General features: G+C 34.1%; 1 protein-coding gene across 4 annotated transcripts in view; it reads right to left on the bottom strand.

Moving 5' to 3' along the window:
- Sema2a (Semaphorin 2a) overlaps positions 1 to 18431 on the bottom strand; it is a 1678677-nt gene that overhangs the window by 133648 nt on the left and 1526598 nt on the right. For all 4 annotated transcript variants that reach the window (XM_076766929.1, XM_076766930.1, XM_076766928.1 and 1 more), the window contains one exon: positions 9122 to 9209. In XM_076766929.1, coding sequence (XP_076623044.1) covers positions 9122 to 9209 — 88 coding nt within the window. The remainder of the gene's footprint in view (positions 1 to 9121; positions 9210 to 18431) is intronic.

Below are 18431 nucleotides of genomic sequence, written 5' to 3'. Positions count from 1 at the left end.
TTTTACAGGATGATACAATATATATTTCTAACAATATGTGTGAAATATTAGGTGTGATTACGTGATAGTTTTAAAAGTGTTATTAATGACTTGCTTAGTTTTGGCTAACAAAAGAAGTTCTTCTTATCCAGGTTTGAGCAACGTTTATTTGAGTAACAGATAACTAATTAGACTAACGTATAGCAATTTATTTGTAAAGTTTATTCGATGAAATGATTAAATTTTGTATTTATTCGTTGCATAATTTCATTTTATAATTAAAAATTTTACTTCCACTTAACGAGTAACGAATAAACAGTTATTTAACTTTTATTCGTTGTTTGAAATTTCGATCTAAATAAGAGTAGGTATTGTCCATCTCTGGTTTTGTCAAAGTCTCAGCCAATGAACTTCAATTCAGGCTAGCTAATATTTTAAACAAATATAATCATCATGAATTCAACACCGTTGTAAATAATCAACGATCCATGCAATGTAGCGATTTCTTTTCACGAATAATGTTCAGAAATTAAAAAACTTTTAAATGTTCCACGTTCATAATCGTCTCCTGGCAGTCACAAAAAAATACGATTGTTTGATTTTTGCAACGTCAAGAAATGAAAATAACAAATACAAACAACTGTAAACTATTCATTATTAGAATAAAATCTATAATATTAAGGATGATATAAATAAAGCGTTAAGCAAATTTTACACAAATGTTTATACTCTCACAGCTTGTTTCAATAAATTACATTTTCAGTTATGATGTTTTATGATAAAACATTTCCACGTTGAATGTCTTTTATAAAAATTATATGTGTAAACAACAGAGAGGATAACAATAATAATGATAATATTTTGTTTATTACACTTACGTAAGAACATGAATGATCAGCTCAGTTTGCAAAGTAGAAGTCGATTCTTTTTCATCGAACGTACGAAACAGTAACAGAGACGTTTCTCGCGTTACATTTTTTGTGATGTATTTATACCCTTCCAAGTCATAACATGTAAATCATAAGCTAACACGATACATAAAAGCAACACGGCGTGAAACGTGTTAATAAATATGTATTAAGGGAGCGCAACGAGCTAAAGATCGAATCGGAAGAAAAATAAATTAGGGAGAAACGACGCTTTTAATTTTTCATGCATACTTCTAGCAACTTCGCATCTGCGAGATCAATGCCACAAATTTAACAGTTTGTTTAGCGACTCGCTTTGAAATTCAATATCTATCGCTTAACCTGTATTTACCAATTACATTAACATAATACTATTTTATTGAAAGCTACCGGGATTAAACCTTCATTATCCTGATTATTTAGCAAATGGAATGCACGAGCATCGATAAACTGAAATGAACCGTTTTTGCAGATGTCAACTATACAATTTGATAGAGTACTATTTCAAAGATTAACGCAACGCTTACAAAACAGCCCCAATAATTATAAAACCGCTAGATACACGGTTTTGGCAGATCACAATGAAATTTCAACCAGACATCATGTCGAGTAAACAAGAGCAGTAAGATCAAAATGTATTTCTTTAACTACCAGACTTCAAATAAATAATACTATCAAAAGTGTTCAAGTATGTAGAATTATATAACAAACCTCAACATATTTTATTTGAAATGAAAATAAAAAGTAGCTATTAGAAATAACATTTCAGTATTTTAGTACTTCCATCATTATTTAGAAATAAACAAGATGTTATATAATACAAATTTTCAATTATATTGGTGTCATCTAGTGACGTTGTATTACGTCTTTTTCTGTATTGCGATGTTGCAGACTTGCAAACTGAATCCAATATAAAAATGTTAGTCTCTCAAATGCAGATTCAACCTCGATTTTTACTACAACTGTGGCTTTTAATAAATGAAATCTGAATTTTTCTTAATTGTCCTTACTTTTTAACCATAAAACAAAGCTTGGGAAATTCTTCCTTTTAGTTATAGCGTAAGCTTATATTAAAAGACAAAGAGAATTTGAATGAATTGTGGTGAGGAAAGAGAAAAAAATAAGTAAAAATTTCTAATCACAAATCTGTTGACACGTACAATTCAGTTCTATTTTAGCTATAATAAAGTAAATACATAAAACTAAAAGCAAGCCATAATTTATCTAAAAAAAACTTTAACCGTCCGTCGTGCTTGACAAGAAAATATGCTAATAGCAAATAATAGGTTTACGTGAAAAAGTTAATTTTAACGAATTTAGAGCTTAATATTTTGTTGTATGCGTCTGTGGTTCTCTTATCACTGACTATATCGTGTTGCAAATTAAACACTTTTAAGTTTTACAGTTATATGAAATTGAAATGTACTACGAAAATACGAAAAATATTAAAGATAAACAAAGCAAGAAATGGAAATGATACACAACACATATTTATGTCATAACATTATATTAAAACATAAATTTTTGTTTCCTGAAAAACGCTAAATGTTGAAATTTTTCTTTCTTCTCATGGACCTTTCAAATATTACCTCAAAATTTCTCTCGTTATTTTTTCCATGACTCGCGATCCATGCTGTTCTTTCCAAATTGACGATATAATCCGCGAAATAATTTTTGCTGTCACAATAGATATATTACATGACTGTTGTTGCCTCGCACGAGAGGCTCTCTGGTTTGTATATCCAGTGGCTTTCAGACGTTGCCCCCGCTGCCTCTCCATTACCGGAGCCGCGTAGCATTTTGCTGGCATTTACCAAATTAAGAAGGGAGCCACACAAAAGAAAACGCTAGTGAATGGCCGGCAGGATAGTAACGAGGACTGGCAGGGAGGAAAAGGTTGGAACCGAATCAAGAAATAATACTTCTGTAGTAATGATGCAAGGTTCCCCGTTACAATCTCTATCCACCCTTAAGGAAGCGACCCCCTTTTTACTCTCTCGACGACGACCTTCGTTTCGAAGAAGAAACGATACCACTCTGCTACTCGAGCATTGTGTTAAAAGTACAAGTTGAAGTAAGTGAGTTTTATACCGATAGCGCAAGAAGAAAAAACATCATCCCTCTATCGCATGAATTTGATTTTATCTTTCAAGAAAAAAATTATTTCTTGATCGTGTATCCATCCATGAATTAATCAATACTGTATTTAAACAGTAAGCGATTGAATTTTCTCAGTAAACTTTGCAGGAATTATTTTAATGACCTTCAGAAAAATTCTTTACTTATAATTTTGACGTTCTTTTCTTATCATTAAAAATAAATGAATTATTCAAGATGCAAGTTAGTTGGGCCCCCCTGTATGATACTGCTAACATTTACCAAACACGAAATAAGTCTACACATAATCGAGAGTGTACACATACATCTAAATCACAATCTTATTAAACACAAATTAAAACCTCGTTCTTGGGCAACCTCTTTAAGTTGAGAAAATAACTAGACTGTATTGCATCGATTAGTCGATAAATGTTCGACATTAATTGATAACGTTTGCTGCAGTAAATGAAAAGAAGGAAAGAGCCGAACGACAGAATTATGTCACCGATGAAGTTTCGTGGAACAGAGGTGTTCGTTAAGAGTAATGTCCGCGAAAACAATTTCATGTCTCGATTGCCTGTAACCGTGCCGGACATTTTTTCCATTTGCCCGATTGCCAAGATTAATCGGAAACGTTCTTAAAAGTTCAGCCGGTTTAATTCGCGTGTACTTGTTTCGCCTTCGTTTGCCCCGTTCCGTCGCTTCGTGCCCCGAAGGTTTCAGTAAATTACCTTTCTGCAAATTGAAACGTTTAGCAAACGAAACCTGGTCATCCCCTCGTGTACAGAGGAACGATCCGGTACATAAACGCGGTATATATTTCAGTATCCGAGCTAAGAGTGCGTGCAAATACCGCGGAGGGGGCCGATTACGAAAAGGAGTACAGACGCACTCGAGCATCGTTCCGACGAGTTTGCGCGAATACGCCCGAACGGGAGAGAAAACGCCAGACAGTCGTTCCAAAGCAAAGCATGGCGGTTGAAAACCAAAATCTGCCCATCCTGAATTCATACAAAAACGTTCAACAAACCAACTGTCGACTTTATAAACATTCCTCTAAAGATTATATTAGGTTTTTAAAAAATTAATTCTCTTTGTTGAGGTTTTTACTGCACAGTGTATATACGTTTTATTTATAACAAGTAATGAGAAAACGATTAACGGCACGAAGCGTGTTATTGTACATTATATTGCAGACTGATCTACAATCAATAAGTAATCCAGCAGGTGGCGATCGATTACGTGCTCCACTTTATCGACACAAGTGAGATTTACGATTATGTTTTGTCTTGTTGCTCCTGACACTCTTCAACTACGGAACAGTATCGTAGTCTAAATATACTTTTAAAATTCAAATAACAGAATAATTATTTCGATACGTTACACACGATCTCTTTAATATAAAACATTTTTATGTATCCAAAGTTTTCTAATTTTAAGTTTAAGACATTATCGAAACAATTTGATTTTTAATAAATAATTCAGTATTTAATTCATAATTCAAAAAGCAATTATATTATTATAGGTACAATCAATATTCGATATTTTAAAGTTATAAATTAAATATTACAGCCGCATGATAAATGAATTAGTGATCGTCTAGCGATCGATCCTTCTCGTAATTTTTATTAAATATTAATAAATTGAATAAAAAATAAAAAAGAAGAAGAAATCTGTTACCTAAAAGAAACCTCGCTGTCTATGTTGCTTCGTCTCGGCGTTAAGAGAAATTTTCGCGGTTTTACTGATTTTACGAAGAAAGTTGCGCAAATCGTATACTAATTTCAGTGAATTAGTCATTAGTTTTCTGTTTATTTTGATTTTTGTGACGAGTAAATATAACAAAATCAGTTCAATTTCTTCTGAATTTGTTATGCTTGGTGATAAGGTTGCTTACAAATACAATAGTATGTTACTTTTATTTATAATATATCTAAGTCTGACCAACGGAATGTAAAACTGATTTTATAAATTATTTGAAAGTGTAATCGACATGTATCAATTGCTGTTGATCCTTATCTCGCGTTTTGACCATTCGCCTTGAATTCATACGTGGCGCACGCAGGTTTATTTTACAAATTTATATATTAGTAACGTAAGAAATAAAAAATGTATTTAGGTTATTGTAGCCTTAAGGGTGAAAATGGAAGTGAATCTAGATACGATGGATAATGACATCGCGGATTAAAGCTGTCTGTCACGTGCAACCACCGTCAGACAACGATGTTTTTCGAATTAGGCCATTTTAGAGTAGTTAATTATTCGGATAATTCTTCTGACCACTTGACAGTCATTTACAGAATCACGTAATACGTTTCATTCCTTTGTTTTAATGGTAAAAGTCTCGTTAAAGTAGTTAGATACGATATTGAGTATATGTAATTTGAAATTTTGAATAATGATATAAAGGATGCCTAGATTTTGATATAAAAGATGCCTAGATTTGTCACATAATATGTGAAGAACTAACATAATATTTTCACTCGTATATTGAGGTTTTTTCAAGGTTAATGACACGAAATGATAGAAATAAATCAAAGTATGTTAATGATCTAAAGTCAGTAATGTTTCTTCTTCGTTCTGAAAAATTAGATTCTTGGCACGTACAGTAATCCGTTGCTAATGTTCGTTGGCTCGGTTCCGCGATGCGAACGTTATCGAGGGAGGGTCTATTTCGGAAATTGCCAGCTGTTATCTCTGATCCACTCAATCGCATTGCAAGCGAAAGTGAGAAACATTGGAAGTGAGTGAAACAGAGAAAAATGATTCAACTACAGGTTCTAAAATCATTTAAATGTCAAATTACAATATGTATTTTATTTTTATAAATTGCATGATTTTCGTATAATAGCACAACTAGTGAAGGCTGAGTTCTTACTAACGTTACGCCTTATAACACATTTACCAGCAATTAAATCACAATCATCGATCTATTTTTTGTATAACATTTTTAATCGCTTCGCATCTTTTTGGTGCGTTCAACGTCCTTATGGATTATTTCTTTCTCACTTTTAAACTTTGTTTCTAACATTTTCGAGGAAGTCTAGTTAGTCTTATACAGGGTGTTCCACATTTTTCCGTACACACTTCAGTAGTGTGTTTTTCAAGCAAAAATGAGACTAAAGTGTTATATAACAAGAAATTCATAAATACTTTGGTAGGAAGTTATGATAAAAATATGAAATGTGATGTGAAATATTTACTAAACAAACAAATTTACTACAACTTTGTTTAAAGAGTAGAATTATGTGGATAACTTAAACATTTCTTTGCCAGAATTTAGTTTCTATCATTTATCTTGGGTGTTGAAGTATTCTTTCTTCGATAACTTTTTATTGTCAAAAAATTTTGAACTATTGTTGAAGTTTATGTTCAGTAAACTGCAAAGGAACTCACGATATCGAATGCTTGCAAAAGAATGATTTTACTTCATTATAAATTTTTTTTCTTATTTTAATGCCCTGAATCTCAATAGAGTTTCATAGTTCATATTTTTGTTATAACTTCTTAACAAAGCATTTATGGTTTTTTTGTTATATAACACTTTAGTTTTAATTTTACTTGCAGAACACATTACTGAAGTGTGTACGGAAAAATGCAGAACACCCTGTATATAAATATTTTTAGTTATCAGATCTACGAGATTCTAGTTTATTACGTTGTCTACATTATTTTGTGAATTTTTATTTAGGATTATAATATAATAGATTATTATTATCAAAAATAATGTTATGTATCTATTAGGTCATCCCATAAGTTCGACTTTCTCGGATTGATGAGGGATAAAATGGATAGTTTAATATGGAACATATCAAAGTCTCAATCGCGAATTTCGAGGAAATTTAGCACACTGGTAGAGCGACCAAAAATATTTTACTCCAACATAACGATATTGGAAAGATGCAAATGGATGACTTTTATATTTTTTATGGCAAATTTCATTGCAAAAAAGCAATTGGAAAAAAATGCATTTGTTAAATTGTATATTAAGAGTCGGCATGAATTTATGGGACAAAAATTTTGTCGAAAAATTTCACACATTCTTCAATTTTTTTCTCGAAAGTGGGTAGGATTTCGAAGGTATATCTAATGACCAAAACTGATTGTCATTGACCCTCGCAACCGAAAATAATTTTTCCAAATGATTTGAAATTTGAAATATTTTTTTGAAAAATTTAAGCACCAACCCCCCGTCAATTTTTCTTAAAAATTTGTTTTTCATTTTTAATAAATTTGTTTGACGCTCTACAGAAAAGTTGTCTAATACTTTTTTGTAGGTATGCATGGGCTCTGCTTCAGAAAAAAATTTCAATGAGATACCTTTTCTATTGTAGGAGTTATGGTCGTTTGAAAATTGAACCAGTTTTATGGGCTTTTTCACATTTTACGGGATCAAGGAGCAGCTTTTTCAATATTTTTAGAATTTGTACATATTCTCTACTAAAATACGCGTTGATTGCTTTTTCAAACATTAAAATCCTTCAATCCGTTCAGGAGTTATGATATTTTAAAGATTCGCATGAAATTTCAGGGATGCATTTCTGGTCAGAAATTATATTTTCGATAAAGAATTTTTTTCTCGAAAGTGCGTAGGATTTCGGAGTACGTCTATTCATAAAAAATGCTTGTAATTGATCCCTGTAACTAAATATAATTTTTTTAGTACGATTTGAAACTTTTTAATTTCGTCTAAAAATTTCAGTACCTACTCGAATTTTTTTCTCGAAAGTGGATAGGATTTCAAGGGTATGTGTATTCACCAAAAATGATTGTAATTGAGCCCCACAATCAAAAATAATGTTTTCAGAATAATTTGAAATTTTTTAATTTAATTTTTTAATAACTTTTTAATGAAACCTCAATATCGATATTTTTGATGTTCTTGTTATTTTGGCCTCTAGAATCTCCCATTAAAATTTTTCCCAGGGGTGGCTGAACACTCTGTATAATCATTTTATTATATTTCCATTATAGTACTATTTTGTTCTTGCTTTTATTGGTATTTTTTATCCCGTTTATATTGCAATCATAAAAAGTATGTAATTTATTTACCATTCCCTTTCTAATTTCTACCTATGAGAGTAAATATGGCCTCGTTTGGTACAATTTTCATTTGAAAAACCTGAGCAATGCAATTAAAATAATTTGATATAAAAATTTTATTTTTATTCTTTGGGCGATTCATTTATAGTTCTAGAAATTAATAGGGATGATTTCGCGAACAATATCGAAGGAAAAATAGAAACCATTAACGAGCGACCACTGTACATTGTTTTCCACGCAGAATACTAAATTTTTCACGTGAAAAATATGTGAAATTGATACAAGCGACGGACGAGGGTTACCATAATCCTCGCTTGGCGTAAAAGTTTCACGCATCGTAGAAAACAATTGAGCATTGCCCGGCCGAATGGCTCGCTATAAGCAAATTATTAAATTTAAATAACAATAGCTGGAAACAATAACGGCAGAAAACATTTTATTCGCTTCTCGATGGAACGTCGAAAGCTCGCTTCAGAAGGCGAATATATACGCGAAACGTTTCACGCGCGACCTAGTTGCGCCGTCGAACGGAACGTTACTTTTCATTTCAATCTCGAACGCGGGATAAATAACGACGAAATTGCACGTCGATTCGGCTCACGCACGCCGATATAAGGTTTCGAATAAAAACCGTTCCGTCATAAAACGAGAAGAACGGACGGAGCGACCGAAGGGCCGCCGGTGGCAATTCAGTGCAATCAGCGCAACGATAATTATCATCGCGAAAGCCAGCTCTGTATCGACGCCGCTGTAATACAGAGACTATTTCAAAACATGGATTATCCGATGTTCGATGTCATCGTGAAATTTAATCAATCGGAACACGCTCTCGTCCCGCGCGTGCACTCCGCGTAGAATTTTAATCACGAGAATCGGAAAAATCCGTTCCGCGGCACGTACACACGTACAACGCCCCCGCGAACCTGTGTCCCGCTACTCTCGATCCTCAACGCTTTGACGACGAGCGAAGCGTAACTTTTATCGAGCCGGGGAAGGGGCAGGTCGGAGGATTTTCATCGCGCGACATTTTATTATGTGAAATAAAAAGACGACGACAGGTACGATAGCACGCGGAGAAAAAGAACAGTACTTACATGGCGCCGACGTATAGGGCGTCCCTCTTACTGTCCAAGTACAGTGTCCTGTAGTACAGCATCCCGCAGCTGAATTCCCTCACGTGTTCTGAAAGCAAAAGTAAATAAAGAGATTAAACGCTACGTACCGAAGAGCAGACACTCTCGACGGAAATTCATTTCTCGGTCGGGTGTTCTTTCTTTGCCTCGCTGCCTGGCGGATCGTTAGATTTTCATTATGACTTTTATAATAACGCCAGGCGTCCTGCGCCTGTCTTTTTATTTGCCTTCCCTCTGGTCTTGTTTCGTTCGGTTGTCGTTTATACCCCGTCGAGTGACGGTAAGCCGGGCAAAGTCAACCAGCAACTTATGTCGTTGCCGCGGAAACTCGTTGAAATTACACGGCACGTAACGCCGCGACCGACGTCTCCCGTGTCATCGATGGCGGGATGTTTTTATTGTGGGATGTGGGGAGGGAGACGCTACAAGACACGTCAAATTGCGAGGTAGCAGATAAATGGGAAATTGGTAGAGACGCGGAACGAGAACGTGCAACTGCGAAATAAGAATTTCTGTTTTCCAACTTCGAGACAAACATGTCGCGAATTTCTACTTTAAATTACTTTAGTGGTCGATCCTGATGCTCTCTTCGACGCGGCAATAGTAATGTTGGGAATTCCAACGTTTTATATTATCGGGCACTTCATTTATTTCCCATATTACATAAAAATCACTTAAATTGGTCATCTAGCAATAGTACCTTTTTTGACAATAGTAATTTCCGTACCCTAAAGCCATTCAGATCGCCTAATTAGTTTCACCGTACTTTAGATCCATTTACCTGCCCTTGGGACCGCGGACGCCTACCCCCGTACAACCCTCAGTGGGTGGGATTTTGAGTGTCGGGAGGACTGGCCCACGAGGAATCGGCAAACTTCGGATTGGTTAATAGAATCTCCTCCTATTTTCGAAATCAGTATATAATCACAGAACTAAGTTATTGAACAGTTAGAACAAAACTCAGTTACACAAGAACATTGAAAAGTTACACAAGAACACTTCCAAGTTAGAACATCCACAAGTTACAGAACAGAACATTGAAAGGTTACACAAGAACACTTAAGAGTACCAGAACAGAACTCAGTTACAGTCAGAACACTTAACAAGTTACAATAGAACAGAGAACAGTTACAGACACATAGTATACAAGAGTGTAATAGAACAAAATTTGAACGGATTAGATGTCAAGAAATTTACGAAACATTTATATATGTATAACTGTTAACACGTATATATATATTTGTTAATAAATTTAAAGTGTTTGTAAATAGTTATTGTACTTATCTATTTACTAAATAACTCGGCTCCACGAATTTTGTAGGAGCCAACAAGTAGTTTTTAGGATTATCAAATGAATTCGAGTGAAAACAAAAGAAATTAGAGACTCAAGAAATATGAATACTTTAAAATTTAAATAATAGAGAAGCAATTGTAGATTTCTTTGTTTTTAATACGTTGACTTCCATCTCAGTTTTTCGAATCTAAATATACCTTGGATATTTGTTCAAATTATTAAACGAGCCTGATCTCTGTTATTTCAATATTCAATATACAGAGTGTCTTGTTTAAGCGAGTACAGGCTACATCATGTAGTACTAATTATTTTTTTGTGGGTGGAATGGTGGAGGAAATCTGAAGGTCAATTTAATTTTCTTCAATGGAATGCTATATTTTTTTCTTCAGAAAGTAAAAGCAGACACTGAGATGAATCCAAAGAGGTGCTACACGATATAATTCCTAGTTCCATAAAAATAAATCGTTATCTTATACATACAACACTTATATAACACAGGGTGTTCGGTCACCCCTGGGAAAAATTTTAATGGGGGATTCTAGAGGCCAAAATAAGACGGAAATCAAGAATATCAATTTCTTGACTGAAGCTTCGTTAAAAAGTTATTAAAAAATTTCAAATCATTTTGAAAAAATTAATCTTGGTTGCAGAGTTGAATTATAATAATTTTTGGTGAATACACATACCCCTAAAATCCTACCCACTTTCGAGAAAAAAATTCGAGTAGATACTGAAATTTTTAGACGAAATTTAAAAATTTCAAATCATACTAAAAAAATTATATTTAGTTACAAGGGGCAATTACAATCATTTTTTATCATTATACATACCCCCGAAATCCTACGCATTTTCGAGAAAAAAATTGTTTACCTAAAATCTAATGTGAGGCCAGAAATGCTTCCCTGAATGCATATATTTAAAACGTCATAACTTCTGAACGGATTGGACGATTTTAATATTTCAAGAAGCAATCAACGCGTATTTTTGTAAAGAATATGTAGAAATTCTAAAAATATTGGAAAAGTTGCTCCTTGACCTCGTAAAATGCGAAAAACCCTATAAAAGTGGTCCAATTTTCAAACGGCCATAACTCCTACAATAGTGAACGAATCTCATTGAAATTTTTTTCTGAAGTAGAGCTCACGAATACCTACAAAAAAGTACTAAACAACTTTTTCATACAGCGCTAACCAAATTTATTAAAATTAAAAAACTAATTTTTAAAAAAAATTGAAAGGGTGTGGTAGGTGCCTAAATTTTTCGGCAAAATTAAAAAGTTTCAAATCGTTCTGAAAAAATTATTTTCGATTGCGGGGGTCAATTACAATCATTTTTGGTGAATAGACATACCTCAAAAATCCTGCGCATTTTCGAGAAAAAAATTCAGAACGCGTGAAACTTTAAACGTCAATAACTTTTTAACGAAGTCTTCATAAACAAATTAGTATTCTTGATTTTCGGCTTATTTTGGCCTCTAGAATCTCCCATTATAATTTTTTCCAGGGGTGGCCGAACATCCTATATAGTATAATATACACAAGATAGTAGATATAAAGAAAGACTAATAACGTGTATAAAATTAATTTAATTGAACAAAAAAAATACATAAACGAGTTGACATAAATTCTACCAAAAGAAGGCAATAATTCAGAATAAAAAAAAACATTTCGAAAAGACAAAATCACCAATATTGAAAGTTATAAATTACTAAAACCAACAAACGCCGGACAGCACAAGTCAATAGAGTGGCATGTACAACGTGATGCAAGTTGCGAAATTTAGTAATTCGTAAATCGTAATCGTTAATTAAAATTGTAATAATACAACGCCTATAACTGCCATCGAACATTCGCGAAATCGGTTGTCATGTTGAAAGTTAGAGCCGCGACCGATCAATAATCGGACTGGCTGCAAATCGAAGCATTTCGATTTGGAATGCAGAGCAATTCTACGATTTCTTGTATCCTTTATCCTGTAATCCGCATGGGTTCAATTAATTCGTTGCTAACCGGTCGGAGTTAACAAGGAAAGTTGAAACATGCCTGTACTTCAGCATAAATGTATCTAACGAAATATGTGTCCGTTTGTGTTCCTAGAATCTTTGTTCAAAAATTATTCTGTGATTTTCCCGAAATCCTATTCCTACAAAATTTAATTACCACAGTTTCAGCACTCATTAAATTTTATAACTACATGACATAATTCTAAAACTGGAACAACGTGATAGAGGGGATGCAGGATTACGTGGATTTAGACAAGAAAATATGAAAAATAAACTCTACACAATCCATAGAAAATTTTGTTCAATTTAATTAAGAAGAATAATTTAATTTGCACTGTTTGCATCGATTGAATCGGTTGAGTGTACAAGGAATTAAAATTCGTTGATTGTGGGCAGTAATCCAAATTACAGTTTTATGGACCTCGTCAAGTTTCATAATGCTTATTACGTTATTTTAATACTATAAAGTCTATTTATGTTATTGGACAAGAAATAGACAACATAACACATAATAAATACTACAAGAAGAACACACTGTAGTGATGATGTTTTTAACGGTGTACTCTTGTCATGCGTTCCATGTGGACATATTTTCCAAGCGATATTTAGTCCATTTTAGTTTGACTATTTCACCGTAAATGTAAAACATTTGTATTTCCTTACCAAAATTAAAATAAGCAATTTAATTATTCTTTTAAAAAAGATTGAGATTATATAAAATAAAGTTTTTATATGTACTTGAAATTCTTTTTCCTTTCTAAATTAAAAGAGACACGCAACAAGAAAAGAATATTAGATAAGGTTGACTGTATACATATACTTCATTCAGTAATATACTTTACTAAAATTGTATAACCTTGAATTCGAAACCGATACATATCTGCAAACAATTTTGAGTTGACAAACTTGTGGAGACTTAAAATTAGAGTTTGACGTTCACGCAAACCTTTTCAAACATTGCAAAAAAACGTAAATACAACTTTCCTTTCAACCTTATAGAAAGTTTAAAAATGCATCGTTCACTCAGAAGTATGTATGATGTTTCTCGAAAACTTTTGGTTTTCGAGCTGCTCTTTATAAAATGAGAAGTTTATTACTTGCACATACTTTATGTCGAGCAAGTGAGCGACACTATAAAATAGCGAGAAAAGTGCCAAAATTTAAGTATCGTAGATTCAGTTTGTAACGACGCGTGGAAGGAACTCGTATTTTTCCTACTACCATTCTCCTTAGAAGAGTAATACATTTCGCGACACTTGATCGTTCCGTTCTACAGACCATAAATTCCAGGCAACTTTAATTTACGAGCATGCGCGAAGAAGCGTTGCTAAATAAAAGTTTAACTATGTCACCAACGAAAGGAAACTATTCGGCTCGAATCATAAACGAAATCCTCTACAATTTTACATTTCGATAACTTTCTAAGAGCGTTGAACATCCATGTATGTAATATGGTTGGAGTTAAAAGCAATGATATAGTAGAAGATCGATTATTTCAACGATTCTTTCGATGTTTTGACCTTTTGTAGCAAAATAAGTTTTTAATTTTTCTAGATATTAGGAAAGTGATACGTTTAGTTTGAAAAACTGTGGTATATAATTTTCTCATTCGACGCTTTGTTTTTGAAAAAATCGAATTTGAAGTTTACTCAACTACACAATGTAATTTATTACCGGTTGCCTTTATCTGTACTAGTATTCACAAACATTGATAATGATAGGATGCTGTAGGAAATACCCAGATAGTGTATTAGACTGTGTAACAGTTCATTTCGTTTCGTTTGTTGCAAATTATTAAGGTAGTCGAGATATTCACAAGATCGTTGGATACAAGTAGCATAGATTAATGTTCTGAGTCCCAATTTGATATATCGTAACTAAATATGTATTTTTTTATTTAACTGAAAATAGGGACTGTGCATACAGTAATACTTATAAAGATATATTAAACATAACGTTTTACGCAAATACTAAGTTCTGATTTCTCTATCACCAAAATAATTTATTTTCTGCTGCGTTCATTACTGTTCTTATTACCAATCAATATACACACGTCGATGTTTCTTACCATTCAATTTAATTCTCAAATACGTTCGCTTAAAATAGTAAATTTTTATTCCAATCTTCGTCAAAAGTTAAAAGCAAAATTAAAAAAGAAAAATGAGTAAAAATATCTGTTAACCTCAAATGCGGGGAGGAACTAAATATAAGAATATAAATCGTCAAAATTACACTATGGGCCGCCCCGGTGAAAGCTTCGAATTATACGATGCTAAAAAATTGGTCTCATCTCCTTGCTCTCTGCTCCTTATAATAAAGAAAAATATCGGAAGGACGCGAGCTGAGAGCACACGGCTATTTTTCACAACATTAAGTCAAGTCGGCAATCATTTAGGAGTGCACGGTGCAGAATTCTCTTTGGGATGGGAGGTGATGGAAGTCGAAGGGGTCGTTCGTACACCAGTACAGCCATCCTCGCCTCGTGGCTTCTCTGTCTCATCCCCCCTTTTCCCACTCTATCTCGTCGGCCGACACTGATCTGCTTAACATATGAAAGAAAGCCGCCCTTTCCTAAATATACTCGTTCTCCACTTTAGACTAACAGAGCGCGAACAATACTATATTTTATACGGTATCAGGAGGGGCTGACGTCGAATGAAAGGGGTTCTTGCCGTCGCCGTAGCACAGACAGAGTCTCTTTTTTCTCTCTTACTCTCGCGTGTTTACACCGGCATCGCGATTCGAGCCAGCTCCACCTCCCTTTTTTCTGCCCCAGGCCACGAACCCATGAATGAATGCAAAAACCTGATCTCTCACTCTATCTCTCGACGAAGTGCCGTATCTACAAGCGGCCCCTTTTAATATGGGACTTACTCGGGAACCGAGGCTCGTCGAAATGCCAATGACGCGTTGCTGTCCCCCGTGCGAACATAGCGAACTGCAAGTGATATAATCGCGCTATTGTTGCCACGACTTAATGAGGCGGACACTCGTCGTGGTTGGTAGATTACGTTGAATGATCAGTTCGGATTTTATGAAGAGTATAGGAAACTCCATTGTAAGCAGAATCTACTTGCCGCGTTACGTCGAGGGAATTGGCCCGCATCAAATACGATCTATTCACCGCCGCGGTAATTCCAATAAAAAAGAAATTCAATTCGCAAGAAATTTATTTAAGAAAAACTATTCCACGAATTGATATCATTTATTCTTGTTAAAGTTGAAATCCGATTTGGAAAGGAACGGAATTTTATTAAATTTTATCCCATTATTAAATATAAAAGTCATAACGTAACTACGCTATTTTTAAATAAAAAGTGACATTTTATGTAAAAACCTGCTCCTTTATGAATAAATATTGTAGAGTCCTGAAAAATTAAAAAAATCAAACAAGTGGCTCAACAGGTCGAAGATAAACTTATCAGTTATATGTATGTCAAATTTCGTGAAAAAATTTTGAAAATTGAGAGAATTGTCGTGCAGACAGTTTACAAAATATGAGTTTAAAGTTTTACGAATGTTCAAATATAAAAAGTGAAACATTGTATAATCCAAACAATAATATAAAAATTGCGTCATAGAAAGATCAATCGTACTGCAAACTCTTGCGACGATACTTCCCGTGGTCGCCACCAGAGGGCTACGCTCAACCTGTCTTTCTCACAAGTACTCGACCAACCACCTATTCCTATATATACATTCCTCAATCGATTAGTCGCTATAGTCTACTATCAGAACGAAACGTTTCCCTCTCCTTTCCTTTTCTTTCTACCTAATTACTCATTTTTTTCATACATCAAACCGCTACAATCTAATGACACACAGACTGTGCATTTGACGTGCTTGGCCTAATTTCTTCTCGAAATCTGCTACCTAATACGAAGTATGATATATTACAATCCTTTTTACTATTCTTATCTACTGTCTCTTAATACGACAGAGTTTCGACCTAAGTATGTATTTAATTAATGTAGTTTTACAAAACGAAAATGCTGTTCTTAGCTTGATGGTTTTCTGCTAACTACTCAGGTAGTACCGACCTTTGCAAGGGAGGGGACTGCACCAAGGTTTACACATTTTCATTAAAAATACATGCATGCAATGCTTATTCTCAACAATTATGATACGATAAAGCCCCTTGCAGTTTACAACCTGACCAGAATCGGATTAGTGCAACCTGCGAGGGAGAGAAGCGAAACTTATTACTTTGATTGTTCCAATTCGCCAAGCTGGTATTTACGTTAAGAACGACAGTGAAATATAGTGAGAGAGAATAGGAAACAGTGAAAGCGAGTGAAACATAGTTATTCGTTGATCCTGTAGTAACCTGAGCACATAGTTCATCGCAACTCATAAATAACGCGACGGCTTGCTCCGTGCTGACAGCTCCACAAACTGGTGGAAATGACTTTGTTCAAACCTGCAGGGGCGCAAGTCTATCGCAACCTGTGCAGGGTCCTTCTATATAAAAACTCGATCGTTGGCAATTCCACGATATACGTACGGGAAACACTTTAAGTGATAAAATTACACGCAACACGAACGTTACGCTATCTACGACTGAACTTGAGGACAAAAACTCCGTTAGATCGCCACGGATAGACCAGGAACACCCACGATCCTCAGAAGGGGGCCTCGAGATTTATATTCGCTCGCAAGTACAGTGGTTCGTTTTTCCAGCTTGTCAGTAAGGCTATGCGTTATTTTCATTTTATTACCGTAATAAAATGGTATTGCCTCGCGTGCATGGAAGACGATGCCCACACCTGCTATTCGTTTGGCCAGTTGATATAACTGTTGGGACTCCGTTCGCTAATTAGAATGGTCGCCGTCTATTTTCGACGCGCTGATAAATGATCTGTCTCGATGATCTTCACGGGTCTCGCAACGATTAGGGGTGCACGACTATTGAAACGACAATAATCTGAATAAATCATTAATTTCGTCAGTTAATAAAAAAAATGCAGACAGTATCAACACGTGTGATATTGTAATGCTTTCGAACATGATGCGTTTATGTGGTATGCACTTAAAAGGCAAGCCAAAAAAAAAGTTCTGAGAGCATCCCACAAATAGGGAACGAAGACTTATGAAATAATTTTTGTTGCATTTGAGATTCTGTTTCAAAATTTTCGAACAAAACATAACATATCTCGTTCCATATTGCATTTTTTTTATTTTTATATTTACAATCTTCGCTAGAAGTATCACATAGCACTTCTCTTTTCTCTACTTCATTAATTGATGACTTAATTACAATATTATAAGCCTTGAATTATAAAAGTATTTTCCTATAACAAGAAATAATAACTAGAAAAATTTACGAGATTGAAACAGTATATTTGTCAATATTTCCCACATTCAACGTATGAAAATTTCATTTTGTAAACCCTGAAAAGGGTCACTAATGCGAGAGACGGAAGTTTTATTTTAAAGTGTTAACTACAATGACGAACACAAATTGTTTTCTAGAATTTATTAATCGTACACCATTTTTGTTTCAATAAAATTCTATTTCTGGTTTGTGAACGAGTGTATTTACTAAACAGCCATGTTAATAGAAAATATTTTTAAAAATTATTTACGTGTCGTCCGTGCAAATAACTGTCGATGTTCTCTCTTTGCGGGTAATACGTGAGCGGTGCGCTGTTTGCGTACTTATCGAGACGATAATGCACTAAACGCGAAATGTAAATCACTAATTGCCAAATATTTGCGAATCGTAAGTACGTTTGCTCGTCAAACCCGCTGTGAACGTTTAGAACGCTTATCATCCATGCATCTCTAATAGTGTCTCAATCAATCACGACTCAAATACGCACATAATTCACATGATAGATCAAAAAACACAAAATAGTACCACGTATTTTCGTGACGTGTTTAAATAAACATAAAGATAAAATGTATGAATTTTATTTCTTAAAATTAATTAAAAACATAAAATACGAGAATAGCAAAAGGCACTGAAAGAGAAT

The sequence above is a fragment of the Colletes latitarsis genome, chromosome 6, assembly GCF_051014445.1.
Source record: "Colletes latitarsis isolate SP2378_abdomen chromosome 6, iyColLati1, whole genome shotgun sequence".
NCBI lineage: Eukaryota > Metazoa > Arthropoda > Insecta > Hymenoptera > Colletidae > Colletes > Colletes latitarsis.
The sequence above is the reverse complement of the archived record's forward strand: the minus strand, read 5'-3'. Positions and strand labels throughout refer to the sequence as shown.